This window comes from Thamnophis elegans, chromosome 3, assembly GCF_009769535.1.
Source record: "Thamnophis elegans isolate rThaEle1 chromosome 3, rThaEle1.pri, whole genome shotgun sequence".
In the NCBI taxonomy this organism is placed as follows: Eukaryota; Metazoa; Chordata; class Lepidosauria; order Squamata; family Colubridae; genus Thamnophis; species Thamnophis elegans.
This window is the reverse complement of record NC_045543.1, coordinates 74,945,735-74,961,581: the sequence shown is the minus strand read 5'-3', so window position 1 is coordinate 74,961,581 and position 15,847 is coordinate 74,945,735. Positions and strand designations below refer to the sequence as shown.

General features: G+C 37.6%; 1 protein-coding gene across 1 annotated transcript in view; it reads left to right on the top strand.

The window, feature by feature from the left end:
• The window catches only part of RIC1 (RIC1 homolog, RAB6A GEF complex partner 1), a 57,225-nt gene that overhangs the window by 12,113 nt on the left and 29,265 nt on the right, over nt 1–15,847 (top strand). Inside the window, exons 2-4 of the mRNA XM_032213128.1 lie at nt 1,033–1,140; nt 3,564–3,640; nt 14,718–14,825. Of these exons, the coding sequence (XP_032069019.1) occupies nt 1,033–1,140; nt 3,564–3,640; nt 14,718–14,825 (293 nt within the window). The remainder of the gene's footprint in view (nt 1–1,032; nt 1,141–3,563; nt 3,641–14,717; nt 14,826–15,847) is intronic.

The window sequence follows — 15,847 nt, the reverse complement described above, 5'->3', positions numbered from 1 at the left end:
CCACATATAACACCCTGCTAGCCTTGTTTAGAAAAATAGCATAAATCTATCCAGATATCTAAAAATAGTGCAATTATTTGAAAAGTAAATTATTCAAGAATTATTGTTTTGTAATAAAAGCAACTTGTTGAATGGTACTTTATTTTTATTTATATATTCATAAATGAAAAAAACCCCATAGTTTTGGCATAAATACTATGTTTGTTTTACAATCTTTTAATATACTCTTGGGACCCTTCAAATTGATTCTGGAAGTATGTTATTGATACTCTAGGGAATTTATAAATTAGCATCTTGGTGAAGCATCAGCTTACTTTCCAATGTTTCTAGTATCTAGTTTAGATCTGAAATTTTGTGCTGCAAATGATAGAAATCAAACACTTATTATAAAACAAATTCACGAACAAATGCTCAGTCATTTGTTAAAATAAACATTTCTGAGCAAAATAAAATGTTCTGATCTTTCCAAGTCTGAGAATTGTAATGCAACATTAGCTTTTATTAATACATTTCTCACTTTGGAATGATTAACTGTTCTATCTAAATTGACCCATTTTGAATGATAGCTGTACATCTTGAATAAATCTTTAAAACCAATAATAGTGCATGAGCCATATTTTTAAAGCAGAACGTTTTAAGGCATCATGCTTAATTTATTACTTGCCAAGTAAGTAAGATTATATTGTGGTTTTGAAATAAGGAACTCTTAGATTTTCCTAGCCACAATTCTTAATTAGTTTGCTCAGAGGGAGCTTCTTAAACATGTTAATATATGTTTTTGGTATAATGCATTGAATTTAGGTATAAAACAACATCTTAGAAAATATAAATAAACAATGATTTTTACAGTTCTACTGTAGTTGTCTTTAAAAAGAACTAGGTAGATATGCTATCACTTAAAGTGTTTAAAGCTATTTGAAAGAATTGAATTTATGAAAGTAATAGGTAGTAGATTTAACTTTGTTACAAAAATGATAACATTGAAATATAAAATAATGTAACTATTGTATACTATCTCTCTTCCTATCCCAGCCCAGTGTGCTAATTGTAAGCTACAAAGAAACACTAAAAGCTGTGTCGCAATTTGGACATTATGACCAAGCTGAATGGAAGTCTGACAGTACCACGATAGCTGTTTCGGTAAGTAAAGAAACTTGTATAGAGACATTTTATGACTCTAATAGGCATTTCACATAACGTTTTATTGAAACAGATAAAAAATTAATTAAAGAATAAATTTAAAATGTAGAGTGAGTTGGTATCTATCTATCTATCTATCTATCTATCTATCTATCTATCTATCTATATCTATATCTATATCTATATCTATATATTGTTTAGAGCAACCATGATCTGAGAGTCAGATGCCATCTCTTTAAGCTGTCATCAGATAGGGCTGTTTTACAAGGCTATCACAGAGTCCTTTGGCACTCTTTTTTGTCTTTCCTCCAAATATGTTGGATAATGAATTTAGTGTCCTACGATTCCAGTAACAATTTGTCTAAATACATCTGAATTTGTGGTTGCATTATGCTTCATAAAACCATCATTCTTCATAAAGACATACATTCTGAATTTTGGTATCTCATTCAAACGTGTATTCACATCTTTAAATTGTATTAATCTTTGTAATATATTAAATACAGCAATAGTAGGACAACCTCTTACAGGTGACCTATGCTTACTTCATTTTCTGCTAAGATTTGAAACTCTTTATTTTAATTGTTTAGTATATTCCTGCAATTTGTCAGTTTAATCCTGAGGTTCTCTGAATGATGCACAGGGAGATTGTGAGGCCACAGTTATCCTCCCTTGTATACTTGCTTGATTGGCTAATTTTATTCAGAATCATAGTTGGCCATTAGCTATTTTTTTACTTGTTACATTCCAAAGCACTATTTTAAGGCTGTTTTTATATATATTTGTGTCAAAGTTGTGAAAACATTTATTTTTTAAAAAAAGAATGACAAGATTAGTTTTGGATTGCTTAAAAAAACCTGATAGCATTCTTCTGGGCTGTTGTAGCTTTCCATAATGATAATTACTATTTTTTTGGAAGAATCTATATCTAAACCTATATCTGTTTACTTATATAATTTCCAATGAAAGTTAACGGTAGCTTCTTAAACTTATACAACTGAATATAAAATAATATCGTCAGAATAATTGTTACAGAATAATGTAGGCTAAATGTCAAATTCAGCCTTTTTTCATATCAGTACAGAACTGAGCCTTGTAACATTATCAACTTGTATGGCAAATGAAACTCAAGAATGTGCATCTAGGCTGATGTCAGGTTGATACTTCTACATAGTATTGTCTTACACTTTCTTGTAGCATGACATAGCAAATGAATAAATTATTTAAATACAGAAAATGGTAAAGAATGCAAAATTAAGTAGACAGTGCTATCTTGTTCCTTTTGTTTCTTTCAAACACTGAATTTAATTAGAACATAATCTGGAAATTGTAATATATACTTAGATATATAAACACATATGTCTATATTTGGATTCATAGTAGTTTTGCATCAAATATTAAAGAAAATATTACTAGGAGCAGCTGTGGAAATATGTTTTCCTTCTCCATCTTATTCTTAACTGAAAAACAGGAAACCATGCTTGGAAAGAAACCTGAAACCTTTATATTTTTTTCTCCTTCTGTCTTTGAGAAATATGTTAAATTATTTAAAAAAGGAATCTAGTTAACATTCTTTTAAGTGCCTGTTTTTGATTTAGAGTCCATATTAATTAAATTTTTGGAGAAAATGCTGATTAGTATTGTGGGCAGTTACCCATCAAATGTGGAGGTTACAATTAAATAAAACAACATATTGAAACTAAAGAATGAAAATTCAAAAATCAGGTGTTCAAACTATGATATTGTGTGCTCTCTCTCTCCCCCTCCCTACACCATATAAACTCTGCCTTTTAAGTACCTGTCTGTCTTAAGGTTTTCTTAAACTTTTTTTTTTGCCATTAAGTCAGAATTAATATTCTGACAGTATTAACAGTATTAAAAGAAAGAATGCTCAATTTATGTGGTCAATAAATATAATACATTTTGATTTGATTTGATTTGACTTACAAGTAGACCTTGAGTTATGATCACAATTGGCACTGAAACTGCTGTCATCAGTTGGTGTAGTCATACACCGAGACGTTACATGATCACACTGACTAATGACAGCAATCCTGTTGCTTCGCATTGTAGTCATTAACTGAGAATCGTGGGTCATTAAGCAAGTATCCATTCCAATCAAGACATTCTGGCCTTGGTCCATCAGCTTTTCCAGTAACATGCAACCATAGGGTTACATGGGGGCATTGCAATGGCTATAATTTTGGGCATGGATCATAAGTCTCTTTATTCAGTGCTACCATAATTTCAAATGGTCACAGAAAAAATGGTTGTACCCGAGGACTACCTGTTTCATTTTTTTCCCTTGAGTACAACATTCCATATGTTTTAAATATATGGAGTTTAAATTACTGACAGCTCTTATTTTTTTGGAAAACTTTTAAATCTATGCATTTTTTAATTTTGTCTATCTTAACTTTCAGACTGCAAATGGATACATATTATTTTTCAATCTTATTTCTGCAAGAGACAAATACCTGTATGAGCCAGTCTATCCCAAGTAAGTTTTGCTGTAAATCTTTTATTTGTTCCACTGTACGGGGCTACATGTATAATATCACAGAAACAAATTTCTAGCTGCACAATAGGAATTTTCTTTTATTTTTCTTCCCATCCCTCCCTGATCTTTTTCAGTACTTTAACATTTTGCTAAAAATATTATTTTTGATCCAGAAAACTATTCACATGGAAAAATATAGGGAAAGAAAAAGAAATTGGCTTTTTGTATGACATAAAATATGGATATATTAGTAATGTGTATAGTATATATGTCAATCTTTTTTTACTCCATAATATGAAAATTTTAAATCCTGTTTTAACAGTAGGAGCTTGAAAATTCTATTGAATAAGTGTAAATAAGAAAAAATACATATCGGGACCAGTTGTCTAGAGAAAGAATGGACAGGTCTTAAGTGTATTCAGAAGTTGGTGGTGGTTTCTTGGAAGTGGTTTGTTGGTTTGGTGTATTGGAAGTGGTTTGTTGTTGGCAGAGGTTTGTTGTTCAGTGTATTCTGAAGTGTTATGCAAATTAACCAACACCTAGTTACCCCCAATAATTGTCATGTGAACACTTCATATGAAGTGTTACATTGTAATAAAGCTTTGCTTTCAAAGCTATGATGACCTTTGATGGCATAGAAATGATACTATTATCTTGAATTAACTGCATCTAAGGCAAATTAATTAATTTGGGGATATATAAAACTCCTCAGTTTGGAATAGTTCAGGAGAACTTTGGAACATTCTGTAATTCTTCCACATCAGACTAAACTTTTTCCAGGATCATGCTGTGCCAGGGATGATCTGTAGTTGAAATGGAAGATTTAAAGAGTTTTCCAGAATTGTTTATGAAGCAGTGAGCTCTTCAGCATCCTTATAATGAAATCTTAGTTGAACATTTTAATATTTACCACTTGGTTCCTTAATTTGTGTATAAACAGCAAGTGAAGTTTTAGAACTCAATCTGCATTTTAAAAAATCAATTTCATTTAATAAAAATCTGCCATTGTATTTTGATCATTTTGTTTTAACTTCATGTTAATAAACAGAATTCTATTATCTTCTTTCACTATGTTAAGATATTAGCTAATTTTCAGGGAAGTAAGCTACCATAAATAATGTGAGAATGTAACAACTCCAAATATTCCTTTTCCTAATATCAAATTGTATCCTGTGATTTTGAAAAATAGATAGTTTTCAGCCCAAAATTAAATACTTTATGCTTTTGATTAAAACTTTACTCATCTTTAGAAAGTCTTCTTATCACTGCTGCTTCTAATGATAATACTCTGTCAATATTGGAGGAAAAACTTGTAAATCTATTATGGAAAAATGACAATAATTTCATTCTTTGGAAATGCTATTTGTGAAATATACAAAGTTATGTTTATGATATGTTTATGACAGATACATATTTAGTTCAGAAATGCTCTTAGGCTTGATAGATAAATAGATTTCTAAGAGTATTATAAAACGTTTTTGCTGGCAGTCTCTCATATCTCCTTATAATAGAATTATAATTTCTATACAATGTATGCATATAAAGGATTTTATATGAAATCACTTGTTGCTTTTGCTTTCTGTCATTCATGTGTTCTTTAGGTGATCTTCCTTTTCATTTCTCCTAATTTTTAGACAACTATGGTAAGAGACTGCAGAAATATAGCTCTTGTTGATGTTGCAACATAGATGAAACATTCTTTCCTGCTTCTGTCACCAACTTACATTCAGAGTTTAAAGGTCAAAGCTATTGATGTACTAAAATAAGTTCACAAGGCTATTTTGTGTATCTGAGTATTTTAAATGGGTGTGATCATCTTTTATTTTTCAACTTTTTCAGTGGCTATCAACAAAGAAAAAAGAGTAAAGTGGAGCCATTTCTGTTAAAGGATTTAGCATGGGATTGAATTCCAGCTTGATTCCCCATGACCAATGATGGTTAACCTTTTTCTAAAGGCGTGCCAAAACTATGTGCATGTGTGGTATAGCACGCACATGCCCTAAAGTGCATGCCTACCCACTTGCACATGCGCAAGAAACCTCCCCTACCATGCATGCACAAGCAATCCCTGTGCATGGGAGTTAGATTTTTGCCCTCCCCAGGTTCCGGAGGCTTTCCTGAAGCCTGGGGAGGACGAAAATGGCCCAAGCGGAACTTTGGGAACTAACTTCCGGTTTGCCCATTGGGCCATTTTTCACCCTCCCCAGGCTTCATTTTCGGCCTTCTGGAGGGCCGAGGGAGGTTGTTTTGCCCTCCCCAGGCTTCAGGAAAGGTCATTTTGCCCTCCCCAGGCTTCAGGAAAGGGCTGAGGGAGGTCATTTTGCCCTCCACAGACTTCAGGAAAGTCTCTGGAGCCTGGGGAGGGCGAAAATCAGGCTCAACGGGCCAACCGAAAGTTTGTTCCCGAGCATCCAGTTTGCCCGTTGGACCTGTTTTTTTGCCCTCTCTAGGCTCCGGAGGCTTTCCTGAAGCCTGGGGAGAGCAAAACGACCTCCCTTGGCCCTCTGGAAGGCTGAAAATCAGCTGGTGCGTGACAGAGCTGAGGGCTGCCGTGCCGGCAAATATGATTCCGCATGCCACAGGTTCTCCATTACGGTCCTAGACTGAAAAGATGTAAATAGAATGTTGTAAATGAATTTACATTTAATTCATTTTTTAAATGAAAATGTGATGTCATCAGGGGGGTCCATAAAGGCTTGAAGAAATGTTATGATTTATATCTAGAGTTAAGTATTGGGGGGGGGAGTCCATGGCCATAGCCCATGGCGGTGAAGAAAAGGTTGATGACCACTGATTGTATGTATGTATGTATGTATGTATGTATGTATGTGTGTGTGTGTGTGTGTGTGTGTATATATATATATATATATATATATATATATATATATATATACATACATACATACATACATACATACATACACACACACACACACACACACACACACACACACACATATCTATGTTGCAATACACAGATACGACATCCTCAGCTTTCTATTTCCTTTGCCTAACTGGATGCTGCACCTCCCAAGCAAATCATTTGTTTGTCAGAATTAGAAATGGATATGTCTAGAATTAGAAATGGATATATATAGGAAAGTATAGTTGACAAAAATATAAAGCTAGATAAAGAAAAAACAATTAAGCAAATGAGTTTAAAAGAGTATATACTCTTTCATTTGTTTATTGAGGGAAAGGAGCCAAGGCTATATGTTGATTTTGCGACTTGTGTAGAGAACAGATCACATTTTAGGTTGCATTTATGCAGAAATATTGAATATTCAAAAGGATTCATAAACTTTTATGCACCACAATATATGTATGGCCTTTTCACTATTTAGGTGTACAGGTAGTGTTTGACTTAGAACAGTCCATTTTCCAGGGCGCTGCTCTGAAGAGTCCAAGCAAGGGTTAAATACAGCCAATCTGCCCAGAACTGAATTGAAACTTTAATCCACGCCTCTGGTGCTGACTATCTTCAGTTTTTTTCAATTCAGCTAGCCCAGTGGATGCACTTTCGAGTTTCTCTCCAATTCTACAGATTGCTTGGACTCTCCTAGAGTTTAAAATAGGAAAAGTTTCCTTAATGTGTTCATCACGAGCAGGCTTGGTGAGGGAAAATTCCTTTCTTTTCAATTTGGCTATTTGCTCACCTTTTTGGTCCTCCTGGTGTCCTGGGTTTGCTCGGGCGCCGTAGGGCCACAGGTTGCAACATCTGGGCGCCATCATTGACACTGTCACCTGCCAGGTCTTCCTGTCCCCGGAGCAGGTAGCGAGCCTAAAGAAAGGATTTTACAGGTGCAGTGGTCCCCTCATGCCAAGGTCGTGCAGTTGTCGCAACTCCTAGGCAAGATGATATTGTGCCTGTCCATTGTCCCGTGGGCAAGACTCCATTCTCATCCCTTGCAGTGGCTTCTGCTGCCCTACCAGAGGGCCAACGAAAGCAGCTCGACGAGGTTGGTACCAGTCTCCCCAAAGGTACGTCACTCCCTCAAGTGGTGGCTGTCTCCAGCCCTGGCAAGGGGCACTCCATTCAGGGAACCAGCACATGTCTCCATCACGATGGACGCCAGCCTTTATGGCTGGGGAGCCCACCTCCACAATCAACTCGCGCAGGGCAGGTGGTCTTCGACCGAGGCCTCTCACAGCATCAGTTGGCTGGAGCTGAGAGCAGTCAGATTGACCCTCCTCCATTTCCACCTCAACATACAATGGCATCACGTGAGAGTGCTAACGAACAATGTAGCAACAAAGGCGCACATCAACTGCCAGGGGGCACTCACTCCAGAAGCCGATGCCCTAGGTCAGTGGGCGGAGAAACATCTCCTGTTGATACAGGCGGAGCACATTTCCAGAGCAAGCAACATCCAGGCAGACTGGCTGAGCAGGGCCACGGTTGACCACTCGGAGTGGTGTCTATATCCACTTCTATTCCAACGCCTGTCCCAGAGGTTTGGCTGTCCACTGGTCGATCTGTTCGCCATCCCGGCCAACACGAACCTTCCCAGGTTCTTCATGAGGTTTCACGATCCGCAGGCCGAGGGAGTCAACGTCTTGCACTGCCCATGGCTGCAGGGAATGTTGTATGTGTTCCTGCCATTACCTCTCCTTCCCAGAGTCATCCGGAAGATCTTGTCAGAGGCAGCGGAGGTCTTGCTTGTGGCACCTTTCTGGCCTAGGAGAACCTGGTTTGCTGATCTGATGAGTCTCTCCATCAACCCTCCTTGGCGGATCCCACCACATGAGATTTCCCTCAACCAAGGGGCCCTTCAACACCCAGAGCCCCAGTGGCTGCAACTGACCATCTGGCACTTGAGAGGGATCTCCTAAGCAGGGGCAGCCTCTTGACCAAGGTCATTTACACCATCCAGGTGTCCAGACGTCCCTCCACAACCCGGATCTACGACGCCACCTGGAGGACGTTTGCTGCCTGGTGCACCTCGCACGAGGTATCTGTGACTTCGGCCACGATTCCTGTCATCCTGGACTTCTTGCAAGATGAACTTGACAAAGGACTAGCGTCCAACACTCTACGACATCAGATGGCTGCAATCTCCACGATACTTGCGCCTGACGAACACTCTTCCCTTGGACATCATCCAACTATACGTAGCTTTCTGAGGGGCACAACCAATCTGAGGCCCCCAGTGGTCCACAGATATCCCTCATGGGACCTTAACATTGTTCTTTGTGCTCTGATCAGTCCCCCATTCGAACCACTTCGTTCGGCCAGCATTAAACATTTGAACTTTAAGACCGCCTTTTTGATCGCCATCACTTCTGCGTATCTCAGAGCTGGCAGCCCTATCGGTTTGGGAGGACTTGTGTTTGATACAACAGGACAGGGTGGTCCTTCGACTGGACCCAACATTCATCCCCAAGATCAACTTTCACCAGGCCCAATAGGTCATTCTCCCGGATTTCTGCCCGCATCCCAGGCACCCGAGGGAGAAGCGTTGGCACATGCTCGATGTCCGCAGGACACTCCGCAGATATATCAAGCACATAACTGTGTTTCGTCGTTCCGAATTGCTCTTCGTTTCTTTCCAACCAGCCTCCCAGGGCCGGAAAGTTTCCTCTTGTACTATCGGACGGTGGTTAAGGGCCTGCATTGCCCTCGCTCATGTTCTGCAGTCCAAACCTGTGCCTAGCCACATCATGGCACATTCTACTAGGAGTGCCGCCGCCACGGCACCCTGGGTGACGCAGGCGCCAATCGAGATTTATAGGGCAGCTACTTGGACTTCGTTATCTCCATTTGTTCGGAATTACAAGTTGGACAAGTTTGCCTCGACGGAAGGGGCCTTTGGGAGGTGTGTTCTTCAGGACATTCATACCAGCAGAGAGACCCTGAACGCAACTGCTTCCCGCCCCAGTGACATTTAGCTTGGGTATGTCCCTTGCTTGGACTCTCCAGAGCAGCGCCCTAGAAAATGACCTTTGGCTTACCTGAAGGGTCTTTTTCAGGGCGCTGCGAAGGACAGTCCAACCCCACCCTGGAGTCTGGTTCCACTGGTTTCAGTACAGATGTCCACAGTTCCAGTCGGATTTGTGCCTATGTTGGATATGGTTCTTTTTTGGAATTATTGTTGAACTTCTCAGCGTGCAACAGTTCTACGCCTTCATTGAAAAAATCTGAAGATAGTCAGCACCAGAGGCATGGCTTAAAGTTTCAATTCAGTTCTGGGCAGATTGGCTGTATTTAACCCTTGCTTGGACTCTCCTTCGCAGCGTCCTGAAAATGACCCATCAGGTAAGCCAGTGGTCATTTAGTGACTGTTCAAAGTTACAATGGCACTGAAAAAAATGACCAATGTGACCATTTCCCACGACCATTGCAGCATACTCATGGTCATATGATCAAAATTCAGACACTTGGCATTCATATTTATGATGGCCAGAGTGATCTAGGGTCACGCAATCACCTTTTGCAAACTTCTAATAAGCAAAATTAATAAGAAAGCCAGATTCACTTAACAACTGAGTTACTGACTTAATATTTGCAGTGATTCACTTAACTTTCTTGTGGCATGAAAGGTTGTAAAATGGGACAAAACTCACTTAACAACTCTCACTTAGCAACATTAGTGTTGGGCTCAATTGTGGTCATAAGTCTAGGACTACCTATACATGATAGGTTACAAGTACATATTTATTGCCTTATTTATTTCATGTCTAGGAATACAGGTATTTAGCACATTAATTCTATCTTTCACTATCACACTAAAATCAAGATGAGTAAGAAAGAAAATCTCAAGTGTACAAAGTACTTTGTGTTTACCCAGAATTATATTGGACAAGGATTCCTTATCTACACAGTGCATCATCTGATAACTTGCTGATATGTATTTTTTTTCTGCTGCTACACGGGACATCTTAATTAAGCTTGTTGAGTGTTTTAAAATGTGGTTACGAAGAATTCTTTCTTATAGGTGACGTCAACATATTTCAGTTTTATTGTTTTCTTACATTTTAGACATAGTTGGCATTTTGCACAGGCTGTGTATTTGAGTGAAACTGAGATGCATTTAAGATGCTAGTATTCTGACTATTCAAATAGTTTTGTTCTTTTGGGTTTTTAAAAATGTGTGTATTGCATTATTTTCATATAAAATTAAGCAGTTGTTTATATTCCTAACTATTTTATTTACTGGTTTTGACTGCTTTTCAGTTGTGGCTACTGACAGTCTTTGGGTGATATTAATTCATTTCATTTATTGTTGACTTTTTTTTCCTTTCCAGATTCTTAAATAACTTTGTAATATGTCCAATAAATAAATGTCTTCCTAGCCTGTTGTAATGAGTTATATATTTTTTATAATCCAATGCAATAAACTGAAGAGATGCTACATATTTTGGACTGAGTGTCTTTCAGAAATCATTACTCATCCCTATTTAATGTAACAATGTAGTCAGTATTCATCTGAAGAACAGTTTTTGGTGACTTTGCTATTATATCATAATAAAATGTGATTAATGAAATGTTAATTACAATCTCTCTGTGTTAGTTGGAGTAGCAGAGTGCTCTTAGTCTAGATCAGTGGTTCCCAAACTTTTTCAGTCCACCGCCCCCTTGGTGCTACAAACTGATCCTCAGTGCCCCCCACCCAGTGGTGGAATTCAAATTTTTTTATGACTGGTTCTGTGGGTGTGGCTTGGTGGGCGTGGCTGGGGGGAGTGAGTGGACAGTTGGCATGACGGAAGGAAGATAGTAACAGTAAAATTCAAAACTGTAACAATTAATTACACATTTATTCAAAATCCAATTTAAAAACCTTTGTAGTTAATGTTAATTCAACAAAATTGTTGAACATGATCCAGTGAAACCAGGTTTTCAAAGTCTGATAGTCATTTATCAAAACCCTTAGTAACTAGTAACAGTAAATTTAGTTAAATTTAGTAACTACTTCACTGTTCAGTAAATTCTTAATATGATGGATGGACTTGATGAAGTGATACCAGTTTCCCAATGTCTGGTTTTAAGTCACTTAGCAGGAGTCTTAAATCACCACATTCAGTAATCTGGAGTCAATTTCTTTGCTTGGAGAGAAGTTGGATGACCACACTGAAGCCACGTTCCACCAAATATGATGTTGGAAATGCAACAAGGAGCTTCTTAACCACTGTCCATAGTGCAGGATAGTGATCAGGAATTTCTTTCTGTAACCAAAACTCTTGGTACGATTTCTTGAACTTTGGCTTCAGCTCAATGTCACCAACATTTTCTTGAATTATTTGATGAGATTATTGCATGGTACCTAGGGATTCCCAATATGGAAAGTGAGAATGCGAACATTTTAACAGATCTATATGTTCTTGGGTTATAATTTTCACTAAAGAACCATGGGGATGGAAAGGTAAATATAGACAATGGAGTCCAATCCCCTTCCTCAACAGTTTGGAAGCAAAGAATAACTAGCAAAATGTAGCCTTTTACCTCTTTGGGGAATCATTTTTTTAAAATAAGTATTATGATTTTTTTTTATTTTTCCCAATACAACTCATGCAAAGAGTCATCCACAACTGCATTACATTTTCCACACTCATATTTGTGATTCCTTATAACTTCTTGAAGCTAAATATTTTTAGTACAAATCAACGTATTGACATATATATCACTAATGCAATTTCCTATTCCATTGACATAATTAATACCTTATGTATTGAATACAAGTATATCAAGTATAGATTAAATACGAATTGAAAAACATCTAATTCAAATGTATAAGCTGTGAATTTATTATGTAATCACAGGCAAACATCGCACTTAAGTCCTCTACCCACAAACATTATAAGACATAAAACTATCTTAGCTGGCTGTTGTAAATATTACTCTGATAATTCAACAAGAAATGCTACTGCATGAATCCTTAATGCAGAACACAGCTAAAAGTGATTTTAGCAATTTTCTTCCCAAGTTAATTCAAAATGTATATCCAAACATTCCTCTATTTTTTCCTCAAGCACTAGGGAGGATTATATTCAAAACCGGACACTTTTGCTGTGTGTGTGTGTGTGTTTGCTTCTGGTCTCCAGAAAGAATTTCACCTGTTTTTCAAATTTTGGTCCCATTCGCATCTCCCTTAGGATTCAGCAGCCTTGTAAAGATTCCTGGCTTGCTTATAGCCAGGGCTGCATCGCCGCCTGCAAGCACGGGTGCGGGGGTGGGGACGGCAGCGGGAGCTTATCTTCTAGGCGCTGGCCGCACCGTGCAAACTACCCCCCTTCACCCGGGGAGGGGAGGTCTGACCACCAGCAAAGGGCTTCCGCCAAGGTGCCCCGTGCAGGCAAAATAGCGAGCGAGCGAAGGAGGATCAGGCAGGGCACCGAGGCCCCTTCGTCTCCCTTTGCTCTCACTTTGTCTTGATGAGGTTGCTGCAACTGCTGGGCGTGGACGGACGGAGCTAGTCAGAGCAGCCCGGGCAGGTGAGCAGGCAAGCGACAGAGGATCAGGCCACTCGCTTGCTTGCCCGCCTGGGCTGCCCCACCGCTCTGGCTACCTCTGTCTGTCCACACCCAGCAGTTGCGTCGACCTCATCAAGACAAAGTGGGAGCGAAGGGAGGCGAAGGGGCCTCCCTTTGATCACTCGCTCCCCCCGCCCGTCTGCACTATGTTATCCCTGCCCACCGCTCACTGATTGGCTGACTCACCAATCGCCTTGCCCACCTCTAAGAGCCAGCCAATCAGTGAGCAGTGGGCAGGACTAGCATAGTGCAGACAGGCAGGGGGAGCGATCGAGCAGCTTCTGGATGGGCAGGGGTGAGTGAGCGAACTGGTTCTAAATGGCTCACTAGAAGGGGCCACCTCCAGCACTCCTTTGCCACCCCCCTTGCCTCTTAGCGGCCCCCTGCCGCTCCCCATTACGTCTTAGCGCCCCCCTAAGCCATCCCATCGCCACTTTGGGAACCACTGGTCTAGATATTTCTGTTATATCCAAATGTTTGAGAATGGGAGATAGGAATGAAAGTTAGAGGAGAACAGAGTAGAAAGGGAACAGCATGGTTTCTGACTGCAAGAATTATCTCCCACTTTAAAAAGGCTCTTTAAATTCTACTGAAACCTGATTGTTATTCAGTATTTGAAATATACATTTAAATTTCATATGTAACTGGATTTAGGAGGACTTGGACTCCCACATTAATACATTGTACTTCAAAGCGGTCAATTCTTATTATTTGATTATCTGACAAATTATCGGTATATGATGAGAAATTATTATGGTTCAAAGTTAATGGTAATGGTTCTTCTATTGAGGCAGTATTTTTAATAAACCACTTACAAGAACAATTTGCATGGTGTGATAAGGGAATAGCCTTTAAGGTAATTTAGAGCCTATTCCAGGTAACTCTTCTTGAAATGATCTCTCCCAATAAATACCTTGTGGATGAGATTCTGAACATTTGTAATTTTTGAAAATACTTCATTTTTATTTATTTTTTTCTTTGTAAAGTCTTTTATGGTTTTGATCATGAAAATCATGATACAAATAATTGAAATAAACAAATATGTGTTTTCTGCACATTTAAGTTTTTCTTGATGAAAATTTCTTTCAAGTTCTTTCAAATTGCAACATACAGTTGTTGATTAGATAGTATCTTTCTGAGTACAAAGTAAGTCTTCAGTTTTTATGATTTTAAAACACTGATTAGATTGTAATCTAGTTATAGGAATTGTGGAGCTATTTTGCATAAAACTCATTCTTGCAAAGATAATCTGTAAAACTATGAATATTTGATTGTCTTAGTATCACATATTTGATTATATCAAATGTCAAAAATTTTAAGTATTTTGCAGTGAAATACTGTGTATCTCCATGAGTAGAGGAATCTCAATGCCATGCAATAATTTGAGGTTGAAAAGCATTTAATAAGAATTGTTTTCAGGACCACAGCTTGTAATATAAATGTAGGTGGGTGTTTAGAATGTTTTACTTTATTATGTATCTTCTCTTCAGATCAAGATTTATTTTAAGAACTTATTTTAAGGATTTATTTAACTACAGACTAAATTAGTATGTTAATGTATAGAATTTGGGGGAAATGAATTAAGCATTGTTGGTTCTTTTTTTAAAAGAGGAAGCCCCCATCTTAAAGGAACACCGTATTATAAGGAAGAACAATGCGCTCCATCATTAAATCTAGAGAAGAAACAAGTGCTAGATTTACAAGCAGCTATTACCAGGTACAGTGGCTAATAACTTCTATATTTAATTCTTTACCAGAACAGCAGAAAATAAGGTGATTAATAATGCAGCATATAGTATAATTAAAATAGAAGTGAATAATATCATATTAGAGTATCAATTTTCTTGGCAGTTCCTCAGAATCTTGAATAAATCTTATCATCATCTGCTATCTACTTCTTTTAATCAGAAATGCTACAGCTATCCCCACCAAACAATTTCTGGAAAAAAGCTTACATATTGTTATCAATTTGACTGCCATCTCATTCAGAAAGCGACTCACAGTGAATAAAGAATATTATTAAAACTTGCTATCTTATTTCTAGGCATATCATTTATAAGAATCATTTTTATGGTTACATGCCTAATACAAATGGAACTAATTTACTGTTGAATAACATGAAATTTTATTTTAAAATGTGAATTATACAGGTTTTTTCATTGAAAATAACGTACAGAAGTTCACTCTCTGCAAACAATTGCAAAATAGCTTCCTTGAATAGTAGGTAGAGTTATATTTTAGTGGAATAGCATTGAATAGCAGTAGCCATAGGATAATAAAAACAATTTAAAAAAAGACAACATTTAGGATTTTTAAATTCCTACCATAAAATCATTTTTCTAGATGCACATGCCACAGCAGTGAAGCAATGTGTTATTGTAGAATGGAATAAATTAAGGAACTTCCCAGCTTTGTTATGAATATGAATTTTATAGACTATGTATTGAAAATTAATGTGTTGTGCAGTATGTTTCAAATATAGTCAGAATGGCTATTTACAGACCATTTGTCTTTTTTTGGTTTTTCAAAGCACTCTGGATTTATGAAATTATTTTCAACAAGATTAAATGGACATTTTTTTCTTGTTTCTATTTAATTGGGAAATTGGAATAAATACTTCTGTTTATTCTGTCCGTAGTAGTGCACTATTTTCATATTTTTTTGTATTCTGTCCATAGTAATTCGTTCTTATTTTTTACTTTGGAAACTCAGAATATATCGATTAATCCTCCAAATATC